The sequence below is a fragment of the Cherax quadricarinatus genome, chromosome 71 (assembly GCF_038502225.1).
Source record: "Cherax quadricarinatus isolate ZL_2023a chromosome 71, ASM3850222v1, whole genome shotgun sequence".
Taxonomy (NCBI): Eukaryota; Metazoa; Arthropoda; class Malacostraca; order Decapoda; family Parastacidae; genus Cherax; species Cherax quadricarinatus.
The window spans coordinates 11,979,590-12,002,878 of NC_091362.1; the positions used below are offsets into that span (position 1 = coordinate 11,979,590).

The 23,289-nt window shown below is 39.6% G+C and overlaps 1 protein-coding gene across 5 annotated transcripts in view; it reads left to right on the forward strand.

The window, feature by feature from the left end:
• jumu (jumeau) overlaps nucleotides 1-23,289 on the forward strand; it is a 92,160-nt gene that overhangs the window by 63,481 nt on the left and 5,390 nt on the right. For all 5 annotated transcript variants that reach the window (XM_070100026.1, XM_053793374.2, XM_053793372.2 and 2 more), the window contains exons 5-6: nucleotides 1,766-1,869; nucleotides 3,387-3,518. In XM_070100026.1, the coding sequence (XP_069956127.1) occupies nucleotides 1,766-1,869; nucleotides 3,387-3,518 (236 nt within the window). The remainder of the gene's footprint in view (nucleotides 1-1,765; nucleotides 1,870-3,386; nucleotides 3,519-23,289) is intronic.

The window sequence follows — 23,289 nt, forward strand, 5'->3', positions numbered from 1 at the left end:
TGGCACAGTGCGTGGAAATCATAAACATATGCCCAGGTTCGACGTTGGCACTCAGAGGTGAGGTGCAGGCGTTTGCTGCCAATGACATAGCATTTCGGTGGCATGACGAACGAGATGTCACACTGTTATCGTCGGTTCACCCTAACGAAATGACACTAGCAGGCAGCATAGAGAGAGCAGTGAACCCATTCTAAAACCTGCAGCTGTGATTGACTACACCTTCAATATGCATTCAGTGGACAAATGTGACATGCAGACTGGGTTTGCTGATTGTGTTCGCAAGAGGTATAAGTGGTACATAAAACTTTTTCCATATTCTGGACATTTTCATGCTCAATGTTTATAGTATGTAAAAGATGAGGACCAGAAACAAACCACCATATGGCGAATTTTGTTTGTCATCAGACAAATAATAAAGTACCAAGGAACAACTGCAATAGAAAACTGCCCACTAAGTTATCAACAACTACCTTCTCTTCTGAAGCATGGTGATCACTTCCTAATGAAACTGCCTGCTACTGCTTTCAAGAAAAAGGCTCGGAAGAGGTGTTATGTCTGTGCACATACAAAAAAAATGCCCACAACAACTCAGACACTAGTTTTATGTGAGAGGAATGTAAAACACCATTGTGCATGACTGTGTTTCAAAGACTGCCACAGGCTGCAGAACTTCTAAGAACATGTCCAGTAACTGTATATATGTATATTTAATATAAAAAAAATGTAATAAACATTTTATTGTTCGTTTGTGTAAACATGTTTTGTAAACAATATAATGACAACAGTGTTTGTGCAGTGATTGTGTAGTACAGAAAGAGTGAATATTTACAAAATAGTCCTCATGTTGGTCTCACAGGCCATAAAAGTTAGTTGAAAAGAAAAAAAATAGTGAAAAATAATAGAAAAAGGTAGGAAAAAAACCAAAATGAATGATTACAGAGTGACCGGCAGTTGGCAATCTTGCCGTATGCGGGTTAATTTGTCAACTTCAAACCTCCATATCTCGGTAAGTATTGATGGCAAAGTTTTTTTTTTTTTTTTAGCCCATAAAATTTAGAAAAAGCAAATCTTTTCATAAGAAAATTAATTTTTTTTTCCGACCCTGAGAACAAGTTTGGGAGAGGGCCTGCCAACCCTGAAAGGGTTAAAGAGCTCCAGAGTGATTATTTATTATTATTAATTATGATTATTACCATCAACATGCTCGTTCACAGAGTTGAATTATTTCTTAAGCTGCTGTAAGAGACAGAGAATGTAAACATACAGATGAACACACCAGCTAACCCCTTTACAGTGTACTTTTGTAATTCTTCCATTTTCCTCTGTTTCATCTTCCAAGTGCTGCTGCACTTCTAATTAGTTGTACTATGGGATGGACAATAAAGTACAAATGTGTGCAAATGTGTAGTCTTTGAGACTGAAAGCTAGTGTACTGAGTGGCTGTAGGAAGGAGATCGAGATGCTTGATGCTGCAATGCTCGTTTTCGTGACCCAAGTTCTTGTACAGCATACAATACCAACTCATCAGAGCCCATCATAACTCCGAGTTGTCAGTAAACGAGTACATCGGTAAGTGAGGAGAGGCTGTATAGGAATTTTTTGATCTTAATAAACCCTTTCACTGGGGTAAAAAATTAAGCATTGAAATTGGCTTAAAATAGGACTGTGAAATCACCGATGCATAAATTGCACCTAGACCATCATCTTTGTGATTCTGTAAATTTTCCATCAAATTTAGTTTTATGCTGTTTTTTTGTTTTTGCAGCGAACATTTTCCCTACTTCCGGACAGCTCCTAATGGTTGGAAGAACTCGGTTCGGCATAATCTTAGTCTCAACAAATGCTTTGAGAAGATTGAAAAACCAGTTGGTAAGTTCATTTGCATTTGCTATATCCCTTAATAGGTTGTCATAGAGGCTTAAGCATGCAAATGATTATTAAATGTATAGTATAAACTTGTTTGTACAGGCAGTTATGTATGAACAGACCGCCATTCATGCAGTACCCATGCCAAAGACTGGCTGACGTGATGGCTTGAAAATATTTAGTAAACCCATTTTTGGGTTTGAGTCACTGCCACAGCAATAATCCTCCAGCTTTAAGCTTTCAATAAAAAAAGAAAAAAAAAAACTCCACTAAGGTACTTCACTATCAAATGACTTGCAATGCCAAATGTAGGCCAGCCATTTTTTCCCCCTTGTCTGTTATTGATAAATATAAGTTAATGTAACCAAGAATAACAAATATTAAATTTTGGCAAAATGTTAGATCAGGCAGAAATGCACAGGCAGCAAATTGGAGGAAATTGCGTGCTGTAATTGGGGAAACAGGCTGGTGACAAAGAAGGGTACATCCTGATCTTTTCGTTGTATAATTGTAATGCAATTTGTATAACTATTGACATAAATGTAAGCTGAAGATGAAGCTTTACAAATTAAATCAGACAAATGAATATATAGACTGTCACCATAATTTACCTCTTTTGAATAGTATATTATTTCCTTAGTAGGTAACCATCACTGAATGTCTAATTCAAGCCAATGCTAGGGGATGCATGCATTTTTAAACCTTAAATTTGTCATGTTTTGTAATTAAAAAAAAATAGATGCCCATACATTATTTCATACCTTCATATACATCTTTAGCCAGTTTTAGTTTTGGACAATTTTATTGTTAATTTCATACCATTACTGATGGCACTGATTTTATTACAGCATTAAGGGCCAAAAAAGTGAACAGTTGGGTACAAGACCAATAGACAGGTGTTTGATTGCTTGGGGAAAGGGTACATGGAACCTAGCTCTAGCCAGCATTCTTTGTTTACTAAAAGCAAAGGAAACAGGAAGAATTTGTGATTTTTATTAACTTTTTACCTCTTCAGATCTTAGTCTAAACCTAATACAATAATTTTGAAGAACATTATTTAATTGATTGACATCCAGGTGCCAACTGCTTGGTAAACAAAGGTACATGTAATAGGGAATATCCAAATCATGCATCTTGCTTAGGGGTCAGTGTGAAGCTGCTGCTTACTATGTAGTAGCTCTCGATATTTAAAATAGCATTTGTAAATTAGATCAAATTGGTAATGGCTCTTTTAACTTAATTGCCAGTCTTCTAGGCAAACATGTTAGAGCTCTTCCCTTGTAAAACATGCATGTCGTTGAATAAATATAAAATGCCAGGTACAAGATGGCTGTTACCCATTTCCTTGTAATAGCCATAAAGATTTAATAGGGTTTTCAAAAGAGGCATATACTTTATGGTATGGTCAAGTATAAAAGATGAAAAGCTAGATGTTTGAAGCTTTTCTAATGGTACAGTATTAATGGTCTAGTAGTTGATTCTTTTGCTAGCAGACATTTAAATAAAAATTAATATTACAGTGGCTGGTAGTAATCAGCGTAAAGGTTGCCTGTGGGCATTGAATCCTGCCAAGGCACACAAAATGGACGAAGAAGTTCAAAAATGGAGTAAGAAGGATCTTCAAGGAATAAAAGATGCAATGGCATATCCAGGCAAGTGCATTTCTCTTGTACACATTTGCTACCATTTCTTATTTTCTCATAAATTTTTACTATATACTACAGTGAAGATTTTCTTAAAGGTTAGTGTGTAATTGAAAATTGTGTGAATTGAACATACAGGGGAGGAAGTTGGTTACATTACTTTCCACCATCACTGGTAACTATACTATTGTACTACTGTAGGCACAAATTACTGTTGTATAAGGCTGCTTTCACACAAAATTTGGCTAGTTTCAATAGTAGTCACATAGTCGTGACTATGATTTAACCATGCATGGGAATGTTATTTTGTATGTAACTACTGGAGGAAATCCTTTGCACTGAGGGGATCAATTTGGGGCAAGCCATGTTGACATGTTCCTCATTGATAGATTTCTGCAGATTCAGACAAAAAAATTGGGCGTGCACACTAATTATCAGGCAAAATGAACAGAAATCCGTAATTCTACATTTTGTCCATAGCGAAGGTGTCTGGTTGTCTACTGAAGTATCAGGCCAGGTCTGCAAAAAACTGTTGTCCTAAAAGGACCAAAGCAACCACATCCAGGACCTGTCTGGTTTTAAAGTTTCCAGAAATGTAGGTCACCCTCATCAGTTTGTGCTCACTCGCACATATTGTCTGTAATTTTCCCTGGATTTAGAGGATTTTGTGCGACCTTGTTAACATATAGTGGACCCCCGGATTAAGACCTAATAGGAATAAGTAATGGTTTTTGTGTCAAAATATTGGCTCGGTGAACGGCACTGAACTCGGTATAAGTCATTCATGTCAGGGCCTGAGCGGCCCAGTGTGCCATTGTTTTCCAGCCAGCGAGGAGAATCCCACGCATTCATGCGATACATTTTGTATTCCATTCTTTTTAGTGCTTGTAACTTGTTAGCATATGAGAAGTTTTTACAAAGTAGAAGTGATGCAAGGAGGGAAGAGTATATGGAGAAAGAGAGAGGTTAAGAGAGTGGTGAAGCAATGTAAAAAGAGAGCAAATGAGAGAGTGGGTGAGATGTTATCAACAAATTTTGTTGAAAATAAGAAAGTTTTGGAGTGAGATTAACAAGTTAAGAAAGCCTAAAGAACAAATGGATTTGTCAGTTAAAAATAGGAGAGGAGAGTTATTAAATGGAGAGTTAGAGGTATTGGGAAGATGGAGGGAATATTTTGAGGAATTGTTAAATGTTGATGAAGATAGGGAAGCTGTGATTTCGTGTATAGGACAAGGAGGAATAACATCTTGTAGGAGTGAGGAAGAGCCAGTTGTGAGTGTGGGGGAAGTTCGTGAGGCAGTAGGTAAAATGAAAGGGGGCAAGGCAGCCGGGATTGATGGGATAAAGATAGAAATGTTAAAAGCAGGTGGGGATATAGTTTTGGAGTGGTTGGTGCAATTATTTAATAAATGTATGGAAGAGGGTAAGGTACCTAGGGATTGGCAGAGAGCATGCATAGTTCCTTTGTATAAAGGCAAAGGGGATAAAAGAGTGCAAAAATTATAGGGGGATAAGTCTGCTGAGTATACCTGGTAAAGTGTATGGTAGTTATTATTGAAAGAATTAAGAGTAAGACTGAGAATAGGATAGCAGATGAACAAGGAGGCTTTAGGAAAGGTAGGGGGTGTGTGGACCAGGTGTTTACAGTGAAACATATAAGTGAACAGTATTTAGATAAGGCTAAAGAGGTCTTTGTGGCATTTATGGATTTGGAAAAGGCATATGACAGGGTGGATAGGGGGGCAATGTGGCAAGTGTATGGTGTAGGAGGTAGGTTACTGAAAGCAGTGAAGAGTTTTTATGAGGATAGTGAGGCTCAAGTTAGAGTATGTAGGAAAGAGGGAAATTATTTCCCAGTGAAAGTAGGCCTTAGACAAGGATGTGTGATGTCACCATGGTTGTTTAATATATTTATAGATGGGGTTGTAAGAGAAGTAAATGCGAGGGTCTTGGCAAGAGGCGTGAAGTTAAAAGATAAAGAATCACACAAAGTGGGAGTTGTCACAGCTGCTCTTTGCTGATGACACTGCTCTTGGGAGATTCTGAAGAGAAGTTGCAGAGATTGGTGGATGAATTTGGTAGGGTGTGCAAAAGAAGAAAATTAAAGGTGAATACAGGAAAGAGTAAGGTTATGAGGATAACAAAAAGATTAGGTGATGAAAGATTGGATATCAGATTGGAGGGAGAGAGTATGGAGGAGGTGAATGCATTCAGATATTTGGGAGTGGACGTGTCAACGGATGGGTCTATGAAAGACGAGGTGAATCATAGAATTGATGAGGGGAAAAGAGTGAGTGGTGCACTTAGGAGTCTGTGGAGACAAAGAACTTTGCCCTTGGAGGCAAAGAGGGGAATGTATGAGAGTATAGTTTTACCAACGCTCTTATATGGGTGTGAAGCATGGGTGATGAATGTTGCAGCGAGGAGAAGGCTGGAGGCAGTGGAGATGTCATGTCTGAGGGCAATGTGTGGTGTGAATATAATGCAGAGAATTCATAGTTTGGAAGTTAGGAGGAGGTGCGGGATTACCAAAACTGTTGTCCACAGGGCTGAGGAAGGGTGGTTGAGGTGGTTTGGACATGTAGAGAGAATGGAGCGAAACAGAATGACTTCAAGAGTGTATCAGTCTGTAGTGGAAGGAAGGCGGGGTAGGGGTCGGCCTAGGAAAGGTTGGAGAGAGGGGGTAAAGGAGGTTTTGTGTGCGAGGGGCTTGGACTTCAGCAGGCATGCGTGAGCGTGTTTGATAGGAGTGAATGGAGACAAATGGTTTTTAATACTTGACGTGCTGTTGGAGTGTGAGCAAAGTAACATTTATGAAGGGGTTCAGGGAAACCGGCAGGCCGGACTTGAGTCCTGGAGATGGGAAGTACAGTGCCTGCACTCTGAAGGAGGGGTGTTAATGTTGCAGTTTAAAAACTGTAGTGTAAAGCACCCTTCTGGCAAGACAGTGATGGAGTGAATGATGGTGAAAGTTTTTCTTTTTCGGGCCACCCTGCATTGGTGGGAATCGGCCAGTGTGATAATAATAATAACTGCTAAATAAGCCACCGTGGGCTCAAAGCTTCTAGTGCCAGCCAGCCCTTTCGTAAAGGGCTGAGAGAAAGGGAAGAATGTGGCTTTCAGTGATTCTGTAATATGTATGATACTAAAGCAGCAGGAGTCTATAAAGGCTATAGTGCCAGCCAGTGATAAAGTGTAGCATTAACAGTGTAGCAAGTAAGTTAAGCGATTAATCGATAGAAAAAGGACAGCATGAAACTGACCCCTCCATTGTTGTTGGAGGTATATAGGGCTACTGACTAACACTGCTGCCTTCACCACCACTATGTAAGGCTTATCTTTCAGTGACCCTTATACACCCAACAACACACCACTACTCATGACATTCTTAATGCCATATTTTATTTATTCTCGAGTATATATCGTGTTTCTGTTATTAATTTTTTTTTTTCAACAAGTCGGCCGTAGAGCTGATACTAGTGTCATATTGAAGGACTATCTTGTCCCGTCTCCCAACAATTCCTAACGTACGCTAGAAACAGACCTCTCTGGAATACTTTTTTGAGTGACTGGGGTCCAGTGACTCTAGCTGGTCCTAGTGGCATTAAAAAGCAAAGAAGAGAAGTAGCCCAGGCAGCTAGGAAGCTTACAGCACTTTGCCGTATCTCGCATCTACCTGACAGTAGGGGTTGCAAGATTCTGTACGAGGCACAAGTACGCTCGCACCTTGAGTATGCTCCACTTTCTTGGTTTGCCTGCCCCCCCCCCCCTCTCATCTGCGACTGCTTGACAGAGTAGAGAACAGAGCACGACGTCTCATCTCTCGCCTGGACCCATCCTGGATAGATCTGTCATTTCAGCAGAGCCTTCAACATAGGAGGGATGTGGGTGGCCTTACTGTTATGTACAAGGCCAATATTGTCAAAGTACCACACTTGGATCCACTTCGAGGACAGCGTGAAACAAGCTTTTATGCCACAAGACGGGCAGAAAGCAACAACTTCACTCTGGCTGTACCCTTCTCCAGAACTTCACTCCATCTGAGATCCTATATATCCAGGGTGACTCGAGTATGGAATACATTCGTACAGCATAATGATGTCAACGAGATAGTCAGTTGATCAAATGAAAATGCTGGCCCACAGATGGCTCCAACTTCATCCTGTTCTCTACATGTTTGTCTCATAACAATAAAAATGCTTTCAAGTGAGCTGATGTAGGTAACAGCTCTTAGCTTGCCAATAAAGTTAGGAATCCTTAACCTGTAAATAGCTTGTCAATAAAGCTAGGGATCCTTAACCTTGTCAAACCCTGTGTAAAAAAAAAAAAAAAAAAAAAAAAAAAAAAAAAAAAAAAAAAAAAAAACAAAAAAAAAAAAAAAATGGTACCTCAAGTCTTTATGGAAGGGGATTCCCCTTCCAAACAATTGTAAACTCCTCCATCCTCTCCCCTCCTCTCGTCTTTCATACATCACCATGCCTTCAATAAAGGTAAATGTGATGTTATTGTTTTATTTTTCATGTATCATTGTTTTCTGTGTAGGTAAATGTATATTTCATGTAGAAAACATTTTTTTTAATACTTTTGGGAGTCTGAAACGGATTAATTGGATTTCCATTATTTCTTATGGGGAAAATTAATTTGGAACAAGTCAGATTCAGGATAAGTGACTCTCTCTGGAACGAATTAATTGCGTAATCCATGAGTCCACTGGATTAAACAAGGTACAGTTAATTATGGCTTCTAAAACAAGTGGTGGTGCTAAGAGAAAACTTGTGATTCTTAGCCGTCTACTTTTCGGCCATCTATATCTTGGCCATTTGCATTTGTTTGCTTTACAACTCGCTTGGAGTAAGTTATTTCGAGGCAGCACTATCAATAAAGAGGTTTACACCTAATCTCTCTACCACGAAAAGGTAAATAAAATTATTTAAAATCTTACACCCATGCACATTAAGGAGAATTGAAATTTTGGTCAAAGCTGCTCTCTTCAGGCATTGTTTCTTTTATACATCTTAGATTCAGTGCCAGATATAAGGTTGATTGGTTGAGGTTTAGCCTACAGTGTTTGCAATTGAAATTTTTTAACCCTTTCAGGGTCCAAGGCCCAAATCTGGAGTCACGCACCAGTGTCCAAGAATTTTAAAAAAAAAAATTTGTTATTTTTTCTTATGAAATCGTAGAGAATCTTTTTGTGAAGGTAATAAAACAAAAAGTACGAAATTTGGTGGAAAATTGACGAAATTATGCTCTCGCAAATTTTGATGTGTCAGCGATATTTACGAATCGGCGATTTTGCCGACTTTGACTCCCATTTTAGGCCAATTACATTATTCCAATCAACCAAATTCTTAGCTATTTCACTAGTATTACTTCTATTCTATTGATTGAGCACAAGAAATCGCCAAGTCAACTGTTTCAACTACAAAATAAAGTGATCGGAAATTGTTAATTTGGCCAATTTAACACAAAGTTCAAAATATTCCAATTTCAAAATAGGGTCCAGAATGAACAATGTAGGCATTCCTGGCACTAAACTAACATTTCCTCTGTTCATTAGTTATGTTTTGAGGCTTTACAAATAAATTCCATTTTAATTTTTTATTCACATAATGAATTTTTATTCACACCAAAAAATAGAAGATTTACTGTTATGCAATACTGTAATAATTGTATATATATCATCACCATATTTGTGAATGTATATTAGACCCACCAGCTGACGTGTATTAGACGTGTGAGGTCGTTTGTTTACTCTTGAATATCGGCAAAAATTTAACATTTCTGCTACTTTGAGCTCAGTTTCAAGCCATTTCCAGTGCTAAAACCAATCAAAATCATCTCTATTTCTGTAATATGTCTTCCATTCTATCAAATGAGACCAAGAAATCGCAAATACAACTATAAAAAACATACGAAAAAACACTGCAAAGTTGCTGTTTTAATCGAAAAATCATGATTTAATTTTTTTTCTCTCATTATACACAGTGTGCTGCAGGATCTGTTTTATGTGGTGCACACATACCACATAGATGTATTCTCTCATATCTAGGCCCAAATGTACCACTCACAGTTTATCAGAGTGAGCTGAGCTCATGGCGTAGATCTACGGTTTGGACCCTGAACATAAAGCCGTAGATCTACGGGACGGACCCTGAAAGGGTTAAATGTCTGTATTACAGTGGATCCCCGGTATTCGATATTAATCCATTCCTGAGACCTCATCGAATACCGATAATATCGAAAACAGAATAAATTTTCCTCGTAAGAAATAATGGAAATCAAATTAATCCGTGCAAGACACCCAAAAGTATGATGCAATAGAATAATTACAATAACAATAAAATAATTGACACTTACCTTTAATGAAGATCTGGTGATGATTGATGGGATGGGAGGAGAGGAGAGGTGTTAGTGTTTAGAAGGGGAATCCCCTTCCATTTGGACTTGAGGTAGCAAGTCCTTTTCCGGGGTTACTTCCCTTCTTCTTTTAATGCCACTAGGACCAGCTTGAGAGTCACTGGACCTCTGTCGCACAACAAATCTGTCCATAGAGCTCTGTACCTCCTGTTTCTTTACGATTTGTCTAAAATGGGCCACAACATCGTCATTGTAATAGTCACCAGCACGGCTTGCAATAGCTGTGTTAGGGTGATTTTCATCCATAAAGGTTTGCACTTCAACTCACTGTGCACACATTTCCTTAATTTTTGAAGTAGGCACAATGGATTCCACAACTGGCATAGGCTTCTCAGGGTTAGCCCCAAACCCTTCAAAATCTTTCTTAATTTCCATACTAATTCTCACCCTTTTTACCACAGGGTTGGCACTAGAAGCTTTCTTGGGGCCCATGGTGACTTATTTTGCAGAAACAAGCACCAAACACAGTGATAATATGGAATGTATCCTTAGATGCGCGCACACTGGCTGGCTTGTAAACACTGGCACACACTGGGCAGTTCAGGCCACACGTGGACAGGTCTCGTACGAATCGTATCGAATACCGGGTTTTCAATCGAATACCGAGGAAAATTTTTTGCGATATAATGCATCGAATACCGGATTTATCGAATACCAATGCCATCGAATACCGGGGGTCCACTGTATACTGAGTAGTGCAGCGCAGTGTTTTATGTACTGTATGTACTCTGCAGTATGTATTTATAAATATTAACTAACGTTCTCAGTGATTATGCTGGAGCTGCCATTGCTACCGCCACGTTAATGGACTGGCATTATCACCAAGGACGACAAAGGCAAAGTTATTGGACCACAGAAATTATGAGATGCCAGACGCAAATACCGAATGGAGAGGCAAGAAAATGAGTTAGCAAACTTGGAAAATATCACATCACTGTATTTTGATGGTAAGACGACCTCCACTTGTGTAATGACAAAGAACGAGAAGACCAAGAAATGGAGCCCAAAGTCAGTGGTGAAAGATGATTACGTCATCATGGTGGAGCCTGGCACTGAATATCTCGCTTATGTGACTCCCAAGTCAGGCCATGGAAAGGAGATTGCCAAGATTATACATTTCTGGTGGAACAGAAACTAACTCAGCAGCCTGTTGTATGTGTTGGTAGTGACGGAACCGACAATGGAGCCATTCATCATCTTTAACACTTACTGTCCAAATGTAGATCTGCATTCACGTGCGTAGCCCTCCGACCTTGACTTTCCCCATTTGAAACGTCTACAATAAAGATAACCAGGTGCTGCACAAGTGTCTTAACTTTCATCTGGTCGGTATTGTATACCTGTCTTGCACAAGGTAAATAATGCCACTGGTGACACTCTTCAAATCACTAGTGCTCCCTCACTTAGAATATTGCTCAGTGCGGATGGCCCCGTTCAAGGCAGGAGAAATATCGGAGCTGGAACAAATACAGAGATCGTTTACGGTTCGCATTAAGCCAGTAAAGCACCTAAATTACTGGGAACGCCTGCAAGTCTTGAACATGTACTCATTGGAGCGGAGGAGAGAGAGGTACATGATAATATATATCTGGAAGGTACTCGAGGGCTTGGTCCCAAATCTGCACACTGCCATAACATCATACTGGAGTGAGTGATATGGGAGGAAGTGCAAAATAAACCCAGTGAGGAGCAGGGGTGCAGTGGGGACAGTGAGGGAACACTGTATTAACATCCAGGGTCCCAGACTTTTCAACATCTTACCAGAAGATATCAGAAACACTGTTGGAACAAGTGTAGAAGCCTTCAAGAGGAAACTGGACAAGTATCTTCACCAGGTGCCAGATCAGCCAGGCTGTGATGGATATGTGGGGCAGCAGGCCTCCAGCAGCAACAGCCTGGTTGACCAGGCAAGCACCAGACGAGCCTGGCCCATGGCCGGGCTCAGAGAGTAGTTAAACTCTCGAAACTCTTCAAAGGTATATCAAAGGTACCACTTATGATGGTAAGCCAAGTGGTACTGAGCATTGGAGAGGTCCCATTGTCAAGCAAATCAAGGATCCTCTGTCTGAGATGCCAATTATTTCTATCAAGCCAGTCAGTTTCACTGATTTCCCTGCTCTGAATAACAAGGTGGCAGAGGATCTGTCCTGGGACCAGAAATACTTGTATGGGATTTGCAGAGTGAGTGATCACAGGTATGGTTGATGATGACTTGGCTGCTCTTGAACTAAGTCCACTGTGTGTGTCAAGGCTGTATGTGGCAACATAAAGACCCAGTCACGAGCTGAAAAGTCGTCATTATGATTTTAAAGTTCAGTGCTCCAATGTGGTTCCACATCAAGCTGCACCCTTATGTCACACATGGTCCAAAGAACATCTTAGTCACTGCAATTTATGAGACCTCTGAACAGTGAAGAAAAGATAGTAAAGAAGACTGTCCAAAGAAATTCCTACGTACACAGATCAGCTTCTTCTTGGTATGTGCACTGATGAAGACATGACTGAGAGACAAAGCTGTCTCAATGATAAGAAAAATTAGAAAAGAGAATCAGCAGATAGAAGAAAGTACTGAGAGCTCAGATGAGGATGGAGAAGATTCTGCTGATGCTGTTGATGAGGATTTGTTAATCTACACTGATGATGACAACAGTGAAGCTGAAGAGAATGACAGTGTGGCTCCTATTGTCAACTCAAGAAAAGTAGCGATTCCCAAACTAAAGTGGCAAGCAAAGAACTATCATTCCACGATTGACTGGAAGACTGAATTCAAAACTTAGCCTCCTTTCATTGCTTCTCTATCAGATCAACAGGTTCTGAAAACTGACTCTACCGGAGATGCCCAAGTGGCCAAACACTTGAGCTGTTGAGAGAGGGATAAAATTGATGACTGAAGCTTGCACTGAAGTGATTGGACAAAGCAAGAGATGGATATATCAGGCAAAGAATATTTTCCAGCAAAGTGATGCCCAACTTCTGCACCAAGAAAGACTTCATTTATAACTTGTAATAGTTTAAAATTATATAGTTGATTGATATAACCCATGTACATTTGATTAAATAATCTTCACGACCAAAAATAGTATAAACCATGCACACTTGATTATAATCCTGACAACCAATAATTTATAATGAATTTTTTCAGTGGTGTATAATAAGATGAAAGTAGATTGTGATGCTGCAGGGTAAGTGGGCATGAAATGGTCTGAAATTGTGCACAGAAGTTTGTGACCATACAAATAATGTCTGAAAAGTGCAGCTTGCATCTAAAATTTGTCTTTTGTCAATGCTTCCTCTTCAGCCCTCTGACTAATACTTTTATTAACTCCACACCTTCTCCTAATTTCCACACTCCGAATTTTCTGCATAATATTTGCACCTCACATTGTCCTTAGACAGGACAACTCCACTGCCTCCAACCACCACCTCGCTGCTGCATTCACAATCCAAGCTTCACACCCATATAAGAGTGTTGGTACTACTATACGTTCATACATTCCCTAATTTGCCTCCATAGGTAATGTTTTTTGTTTCCACATATACCTCAGTGCACCACTCACCTTATTTTTGACCTTATCAATTCTATGATTAACCTCGTCTTTCATAAATCCATCCGCCGACACGTCAACTCCCAAGTATCTGAAAAATTCACTTCTTCCATACTCCTCCCCAATTTGATATCCAATTTTTCTTTATCTAAATCACTTGATACCCTTATCACCTTACTCTTTTCTATGTTCACTTTCAACTTTCTACCTTTATAAACACTCCCAAACTCTTCCACTAACTGCAGTTTTTCTTGAGAATCTCTCATAAGCACAGTATCAGCAAAAAGCAACTGTGTCAATTCCCATTTTGTATTTGATTCCCCATAATTTAATCCTGTTGGAGTGTGAGCAGGGTAATATTTAGTGAAGGGATTCAGGGAAACCGGTTATTTTTATGTAGCCGGACTTGTATCCTGGAAATGGGGAGTACAATGCCTGCACTCTAAAGGACGGGTTCGGGATATTGACAGTTTGGAAGGATATGTTGTGTATCTTTATACGTATGTGCTTCAAAGCTGTTGTGTTGCGAGCACCTCTGCAAAAACAGTGATTATGTGTGAGTGAGGTGAAAGAGTTGAATGATGAAAGTATTCTTTTTGAGGATTTTCTTCTTGGGTCAGCCTGCCTTGGTGGGAGACGGCCGACTTGTTAAATAAATATATAAATATATAAATATATAAATATATATATAAATATATATATAAATATATATATAAATATATATATAAATATATATATATATATATGAGTGTAAAACGAAAGCCTGTAATTGTTTTACATGATGGTAGGATTGCTGATGTCTTTTGTCTGTCTCATAAATATGCAAGATTACAGGCATGTCTTGCTACTTCTACTTACACTTAGGTCACACTACACATACATATACACATTTATTCATACACACTCATCTGAGTTTTCTTTGATTTTATCTTAATAGTTCTTGGTCTTATTAATTTTCCTTTCATATCCATGGGGAAGTGGAATAAGAATCTTTCCTCCGTAAGCCATGCGTGTTGTAAAAGTCAACTAAAATGCCGGGAACAATGGGCTAGTAACCCCTTTTCCTGTAAAGATTACTAAAAAGAATAAGAAGAAGAAAATTGTCAAAGTGGGAAGTCTGAATGTGCGTGGATGTTGTGCAGATGATAAGAAAGAGATGATTGTGGATGTTATGAATGAGAAGAAGCTGGATGTCCTGGCTTTAAGTGAAACAAAGCTGAAGGGGGTGGGAGAGTTTCAATGGAGAGGAATAAATGGGATTAGGTCAGGGGTTTCAAATAGAGTTAGAGCTAAAGAAGGAGTAGCAATAATGTTGAAGGATAAGCTATGGCAGGAAAAGAGGGACTATAAATGTATTAATTCAAGGATTATGTGGAGTAAAATAAAGATTGGATGTGAAAAGTGGGTTATAATAAGCGTGTATGCACCTGGAGAAGAGAGAAGTGTAGAGGAGAGAGAGAGATTTTGGGAAATGTTGAGTGAATGCGTGGGGAGTTTTGAATCAAGTGTGAGAGTAATGGTGGTTGGGGATTTCAATGCTAAAGTGGGTAAAAATGTTATGGAGGGAGTAGTAGGTAAATTTGGGGTGCCAGGGGTAAATGTAAATGGGGAGCCTTTAATTGAGCTATGTGTAGAAAGAAATTTGGTAATAAGTAATACATATTTTATGAAAAAGAGGATAAATAAATATACAAGGTATGATGTAGCACGTAATGAAAGTAGTTTATTAGATTATGTATTGGTGGATAAAAGGTTGATGGGTAGGCTCCAGGATGTACATGTTTATAGAGGGGCAACTGATATATCGGATCATTATTTAGTTGTAGCTACAGTTAGAGTAAGAGGTAGATGGGGAAAAGAGGAAGGTGGCAACAACAAGTAAGAGGGAGGTGAAAGTGTATAAACTAAGGGAGGAGGAAGTTCGGGCGAGATATAAGCGACTGTTGGCAGAAAGGTGGGCTAGTGCAAAGATGAGTAGTGGGGGGGGGGGGGGGAGGGGGTTGAAGAGGGTTGGAATATTTTTAAAAATGCAGTATTAGAATGTGGGGCAGAAGTTTGTGGTTATAGGAGGGTGGGTGCAGGAGGAAAGGAGTGATTGGTGGAATGATGCAACATCCCAGCAATTCCAGGAACAGCTGTTAAAAATTGACCACTGTCTGGAAAATCTTCCAGCTCCTGCACCCAACATCTTGCTCCTGGGGGATTTCAACTTAAGGCACCTAAAATGGAGGAATATAGCAAATAATATTGTTGCAGTAATAACACCAGGAGGCAGCTCTGATGAAAACTCACACTCACACGAGCTTTTAAATCTCTGCACAAAATTCAATTTAAACCAGCAAATAATAGAGCCTACTAGACTGGAGAATACACTAGACCTCATCTTCACTAACAATGATGATCTGATAAGAAATGTCACCATATCAAAAACAATATACTCAGATCACAACATAATTGAGGTTCAGACATGTATGCGTGGAGCCCCAGACCGACAAAATGAGACTAGTCACGAGGGAGCATTCACCAAATTCAACTTCAATAACAAAAACATAAAGTGGGACCAAGTAAACCAAGTCCTAACCGATATAAGCTGGGAAGATATACTAAGCAACACAGACCCAAACTTATGCCTAGAACAGATTAACTCGGTGGCACTCGATGTATGCACAAGGCTTATTCCTCTAAGAAAAAGGAGGAGTAGATGTAAAATAGAAAGAGACAGGCGCTCCCTTTACAGGCGACGGAAAAGAATAACAGAGCGGCTAAAAGAGGTCAATATATCAGAAATGCGCAGGGAGACACTGGTCAGAGAAATAGCAAGCATCGAACTTAAGCTAAAAGAATCCTTTAGGAGTCAGGAATCGCGGGAAGAACTAAAAGCCATAAATGAAATCGAAAGAAACCCAAAGTATTTCTTCTCCTATGCCAAATCAAAATCGAGAACAACGTCCAGTATTGGGCCCCTACTTAAACAAGATGGGTCCTACACAGATGACAGCAAGGAAATGAGTGAGCTACTCAAGTCCCAATATGACTCAGTTTTTAGCAAGCCGCTAACCAGACTGAGAGTCGAAGATCAAAATGAATTTTTTATGAGAGAGCCACAAAATTTGATTAACACAAGCCTATCCGATGTTATCCTGACGCCAAATGACTTCGAACAGGCGATAAATGACATGCCCATGCACTCTGCCCCAGGGCCAGACTCATGGAACTCTGTGTTCATCAAGAACTGCAAGAAGCCCCTATCACGAGCCTTTTCCATCCTATGGAGAGGGAGCATGGACACGGGGGTCGTCCCTCAGTTACTAAAAACAACAGACATAGCCCCACTCCACAAAGGGGGCAGTAAAGCAACAGCAAAGAACTACAGACCAATAGCACTAACATCCCATATCATAAAAATCTTTGAAAGGGTCCTAAGAAGCAAGATCACCACCCATCTAGAAACCCATCAGTTACACAACCCAGGGCAACATGGGTTTAGAACAGGTCGCTCCTGTCTGTCTCAACTACTGGATCACTACGACAAGGTCCTAAATGCACTAGAAGACAAAAAGAATGCAGATGTAATATATACAGACTTTGCAAAAGCCTTCGACAAGTGTGACCATGGCGTAATAGCGCACAAAATGCGCGCTAAAGGAATAACAGGAAAAGTTGGTCGATGGATCTATAATTTCCTCACTAACAGAACACAGAGAGTAGTCGTCAACAGAGTAAAGTCCGAGGCAGCTACGGTTAAAAGCTCTGTTCCACAAGGCACAGTAATAGCTCCCATCTTGTTCCTCATCCTCATATCCGACATAGACAAGGATGTCAGCCACAGCACCGTGTCTTCCTTTGCAGATGACACCCGAATCTGCATGACAGTGTCTTCCATTGCAGACACTGCAAGGCTCCAGGCGGACATCAACCAAATCTTTCAGTGGGCTGCAGAAAACAATATGAAGTTCAACGATGAGAAATTTCAATTACTCAGATATGGTAAACATGAGGAAATTAAATCTTCATCAGAGTACAAAACAAATTCTGGCCACAAAATAGAGCGAAACACCAACGTCAAAGACCTGGGAGTGATTATGTCGGAGGATCTCACCTTCAAGGACCATAACATTGTATCAATCGCATCTGCTAGAAAAATGACAGGATGGATAATGAGAACCTTCAAAACTAGGGAGGCCAAGCCCATGATGACACTCTTCAGGTCACTTGTTCTATCTAGGCTGGAATATTGCTGCACTCTAACAGCACCTTTCAAGGCAGGTGAAATTGCCGACCTAGAAAATGTACAGAGAACTTTCACGGCGCGCATAACGGAGATAAAACACCTCAATTACTGGGAGCGCTTGAGGTTTCTAAACCTGTATTCCCTGGAACGCAGGAGGGAGAGATACATGATTATATACACCTGGAAAATCCTAGAGGGACTAGTACCGAACTTGCACACGAAAATCACTCACTACGAAAGCAAAAGACTTGGCAGACGATGCACCATCCCCCCAATGAAAAGCAGGGGTGTCACTAGCACGTTAAGAGACCATACAATAAGTGTCAGGGGCCCGAGACTGTTCAACTGCCTCCCAGCACACATAAGGGGGATTACCAACAGACCCCTGGCAGTCTTCAAGCTGGCACTGGACAAGCACCTAAAGTCAGTTCCTGATCAGCCGGGCTGTGGCTCGTACGTTGGTTTGCGTGCAGCCAGCAGCAACAGCCTGGTTGATCAGGCGCTGATCCACCAGGAGGCCTGGTCACAGACCGGGCCGCGGGGGCGTTGACCCCCGAAACTCTCTCCAGGTAAACTCCAGGTAAAGGGGGTGATAAAAGAGAAAAAGGTAGCTTATGAGAGATTTTTACAAAGCAGAAGTGTTATAAGAAGAGCAGAGTATATGGAGAGTAAAATAAAGGTAAAGAGAGTGCAAAAGGAGAGCAGATGATAAAGTGGGAGAGGCACTGTCAAGAAATTTTAATGAAAATAAGAAAAAATTTTGGAGCGAGTTAAACAAGTTAAGAAAGCCTAGGGGAAGTGTGGATTTGTCAGTTAAAAACAGAGTAGGGGGAGTCAGTACATGGGGAGAGGGAGGTATTAGGTAGATGGCGAGAATATTTTGAGGAACTTTTAAATGTTGAGGAAGAAAGGGAGGTGGTAATTTCATGCATTGGCCAGGGAGGTATACCATCTTTTAGGAGTGAAGAGCAGAATGTAAGTGTGGGGGAGGTACGTGAGGCATTATGTAGAATGAAAGGGGGTATAGCAGCTGTAATTGTTTTACATGATGGTAGTATTGCTGGTGTCCATTTTTCTGTCTCAAACATTTAAGGTTTCAGGTATGTCTTGCTACTTCTACTTACACTTAGGTCTCACTACATATACATCTACAAGCATATATATATACACACCCCTCTGGGTTTTCTTCTATTTTCTTACTAGTTCTTGTTCTTGTTTATTTCCTATCTCCATGGGGAAGTGGAACTGAATTCTTCCTCTGTAAGCTATGCATGTTGTAAGAGGCGACTAAAATGCCAGGAGCAAGGGGCTAGTAACCCCTTCTCCTATATAATTTACTAAATTTAAAAAACTTTCGTTTTTCTTTTTGGGCCACCCTGCCTTGTTGGGATACTGCCGGTTTGTTGAAAAAAAAAAAAAAGTTTACTGAGTATACCAGGAAAAGTGTACGGTAGGGTTATAATTGAAAGAATTAGAGGCAAGACAGAATGTAGGATGGCGGATGAGCAAGGAGGTTTCAGAGTGGGTAGGGGATGTGTAGGTCAAGTGTTTACATTGAAGCATATATGTGAACAGTATTTAGATAAAGGTAGGGAAGTTTTTATTGCATTTATGGATTTAGAGAAGGCATATGATAGTGGATGGGGGAGCAATGTGGCAGATGTTGCAAGTATAGAGAATAGGTGGTAAGTTACTAAATGCTGTAAAGAGTTTTTATGAGGATAGTGAGGTTCAGGTTAGGGTGTGTAGAAGAGAGGGAGACTACTTCCCGGTAAAAGTAGGTCTTAGACAGGGATGTGTAATGTCACCATGGTTGTTTAATATATTTATAGATGGGGTTGTAAAAGAAGTAAATGCTAGGGTGTTTGGGAGAGGGGTGGGATTAAATTATGGGGAATCAAATTCAAAATGGGAATTGACAGTTACTTTTTGCTGATGATACTGTGCTTATGGGAGATTCTAAAGAAAAATTGCAAAGGTTAGTGGATGAGTTTGGGAATGTGTGTAAAGGTAGAAAGTTGAAAGTGAACATAGAAAAGAGCAAGGTGATGAGGGTATCAAATGATATAGATAAAGAAAAATTTGATATCAAATTTGGGTGGAGAAGTATGGAAGAAGTGAATGTTTTCAGATACTTGGGAGTTGACGTGTCGGCGGATGGATTTATGAAGGATGAGGTTAATCATAGAATTGATGAGGGAAAAAAGGTGAGTGGTGCATTGAGGTATGTGGAGTCAAAAAACGTTATCTATGGAGGCAAAGAAGGGAATGTATGAACGTATAGTAGTGCCAACACTCTTATATGGATGTGAAGCTTGGGTGGTAAATGCAGCAGCGAGGAGACGGTTGGAGGCAGTGGAGATGTCCTGTCTAAGGGCAATGTGTGGTGTAAATATTATGCAGAAAATTTGGAGTGTGGAAATTAGGAAAAGGTGTGGAGTTAATAAAAGTATTAGTCAGAGGGCAGAAGAGGGGTTGTTGAGGTGGTTTGGTCATTTAGAGAGAATGGATCAAAGTAGAATGACATGGAAAGCATATAAATCTATAGGGGAAGGAAGGCGGGGTAGGGGTCGTCCTCGAAAGGGTTGGAGAGAGGGGGTAAAGGAGGTTTTGTGGGCGAGGGGCTTGGACTTCCAGCAAGCGTGCGTGAGCGTGTTAGATAGGAGTGAATGGAGACGAATGGTACTTGGGACCTGACGATCTGTTGGTGTGAGCAGGATAATATTTAGTGAAGATATTCAGGGAAACCGGTTATTTTCATATAGTCGGACTTGAGTCCTGGAAATGGGAAGTACAGTGCCTGCACTTTAAAGGAGGGGTTTGGGATATTGGCAGTTTGGAGGGATATGTTGTGTATCTTTATACGTATATGCTTCTAAGCTGTTGTATTCTGAGCACCTCTGCAAAAACAGTGATTATGTGTGAGTGTGGTGAAAGTGTTGAATGATGATGAAAGTATTTTCTTTTTGGGGATTTTTTCTTTTTTTGGGTCACCCTGCCTCGGTGGGAAACGGCCGACTTGTTGAAAAAAAATTATTAATAATATTATTATTATTAATAATAATATTATTATTATTATTATTATTATTAATAATATTATTATTAATAATATTATTATTATTATTATTATTATTAATATTATTATTATTAATATTATTATTATTATTATTATTATCTTCATTCACTCTAAAAATGGTGTGTTGCTATTTGTTTATTCTGAACTAACTTGTACAACTTGTACACAATGTAAGAGTATTTGTATTGTGAGGTAATTATTATTAAATTTATTTTATTATTTTTTATTATCACACTGGCCGATTCCCACCAAGGCAGGGTGGCCCGAATAAGAAAAACTTTCACCATCATTCACTCCATCACTGTCTTGCTAGAAGGGTGCTTTTCACTACAGTTTTTGAACTGCAACATTAACACAAATGGACATGAATGAACTAAAAGTAGACAAATATTATTACGCATTTCACCTGACCAAGTGATCGTCCACTACCTGCTCGGTTTGTGTTCTTACATTCTCAACTCTATCTCTTTCTCTCTCTCTCGTTTACTCTTTCGTTAACTAGTTGGCTCTCATTGACGATGGCGTCTAAGGTTAGCTGTAATAAAAAGAGAAGTCGTAAGCCTCTTGCTTTAAGAGCCAAGTTAGAGGATGATGGTGTGCCATTTTGATTTTATTCAATAAACACCCTGCCACTCACCTCTCACACATTAATATTAATATTAATATTTTAAGGTAAGTAATAAGTGTACTCTGTGTGTATCTTACCTTTTATTGTGATTTTAATGCCTATTTCTATTGCTAACTTAATATAAGTTAGTGTAAACTTGTTGTCTGGCATTTATTGCATATTTTATATGCTCTGGAGGGACAACATTACGTTTTCTCTGTTCAGCCATCAGAGAAAACGTGTATAAATCTGCGTTTGGCCCAGCCACTCCACCACTGCTTTTTTTTTACAATTTTCGGCATGAATTATTCATTACTTCTACCTTCGTTTATGATGGCATCCAAAGGTAGAAATGATTAAATTCAGTGAACAAGGCATGTCGATGTTAATATGGCTCTGGGTCACAGTGTAGGTAGCCGGTAGGTGTAGCCCAGGTTACACCTACTGGCTACCTACACTGACTTTATACAAATAAATACTACTCGCCTCTCTTCCTATATTAAGACTACACATATTTTAAGGTAAATAATGAGTGTAATGTATGTGCATTTTACCTCTCTGGGATGTTTTAAATATCGTATATTAAGTATGAGACGGGGAGCCAGGGCTACCTGCGCCTGACTTCCTACAAATAAGCACTACTCGCCTCTCCCTACATTATTATTAAAAATACTTTAAGATAAGTAATGAATTTACTGTGACTGTTTTTTACTCTGTATTTTTAATGCCTAGTTCTATTACTAACTTAATATAATTTAGTGTAAACTTGTTGTCTGGCATTTATATGCATTTATAAATGGAAAAAAAATGGAGTTCTGCCTTCTGGCGATGTCTGCTTTCCGGCGACAGCCTGGAACCCAACCTGCCGTATAAGTGGGGCCCTACTGTATATATATTTATATATATATGGTGCAATTATTTAATAAATGTATGGAAGAGGGTAAGGTACCTAGGGATTGGCAGAGAGCATGCATAGTTCCTTTGTATAAAGGCAAAGGGGACAAAAGAGAGTGCAAAAATTATAGGGGGATAAGTCTGTTGAGTATACCTGGTAAAGTGTATGGTAGTTATTATTGAAAGAATTAAAAGTAACACTGAGAATAGGATAGCAGATGAACAAGGAGGCTTTAGGAAAGGTAGGGGGTGTGTGGACCAGGTGTTTACAGTGAAACATATAAGTGAACAGTATTTAGATAAGGCTAAAGAGGTCTTTGTGGCATTTATGGATTTGGAAAAGGCGTATGACAGTGTGGCAGATGTTGCAGGTGTATGGTGTAGGAGGTAGGTTACTGAAAGCAGTGAAGAGTTTTTACGAGGATAGTGAGGCTCAAGTTAGAGTACATAGGAAAGAGGGAAATTATTTCCCAGTAAAAGTAGGCCTTAGACAAGGATGTGTTATGTCACCGTGGTTGTTTAATATATTTATAGATGGGGTTGTAAGAGAAGTAAATGCGAGGGTCTTGACAAGAGGTGTGGAGTTAAAAGATAAAGAATCACACATAAAGTGGGAGTTGTCACAGTTGCTCTTTGCTGATGACACTGTGCTCTTGGGAGATTCTGAAGAGAAGTTGCAGAGATTGGTGGATGAATTTGGTAGGGTGTGCAAAAGAAGAAAATTAAAAGTGAATACAGGAAAGAGTAAGGTTATGAGGATAACAAAAATATTAGGTGATGAAAGATTGGATATCAGATTGGAGGGAGAGAGTATGGAGGAGGTGAATGTATTCAGATATTTGGGAGTGCACGTGTCAGCGGATGGGTCTATGAAGGATGAGGTGAATCATAGAATTGATGAGGGGAAAAGGGTGAGTGGTGCACTTAGGAGTCTGTGGAGACAAAGAACTTTGTCCTTGGAGGCAAAGAGGGGAATGTATGAGAGTATAGTTTTACCAACGCTCTTA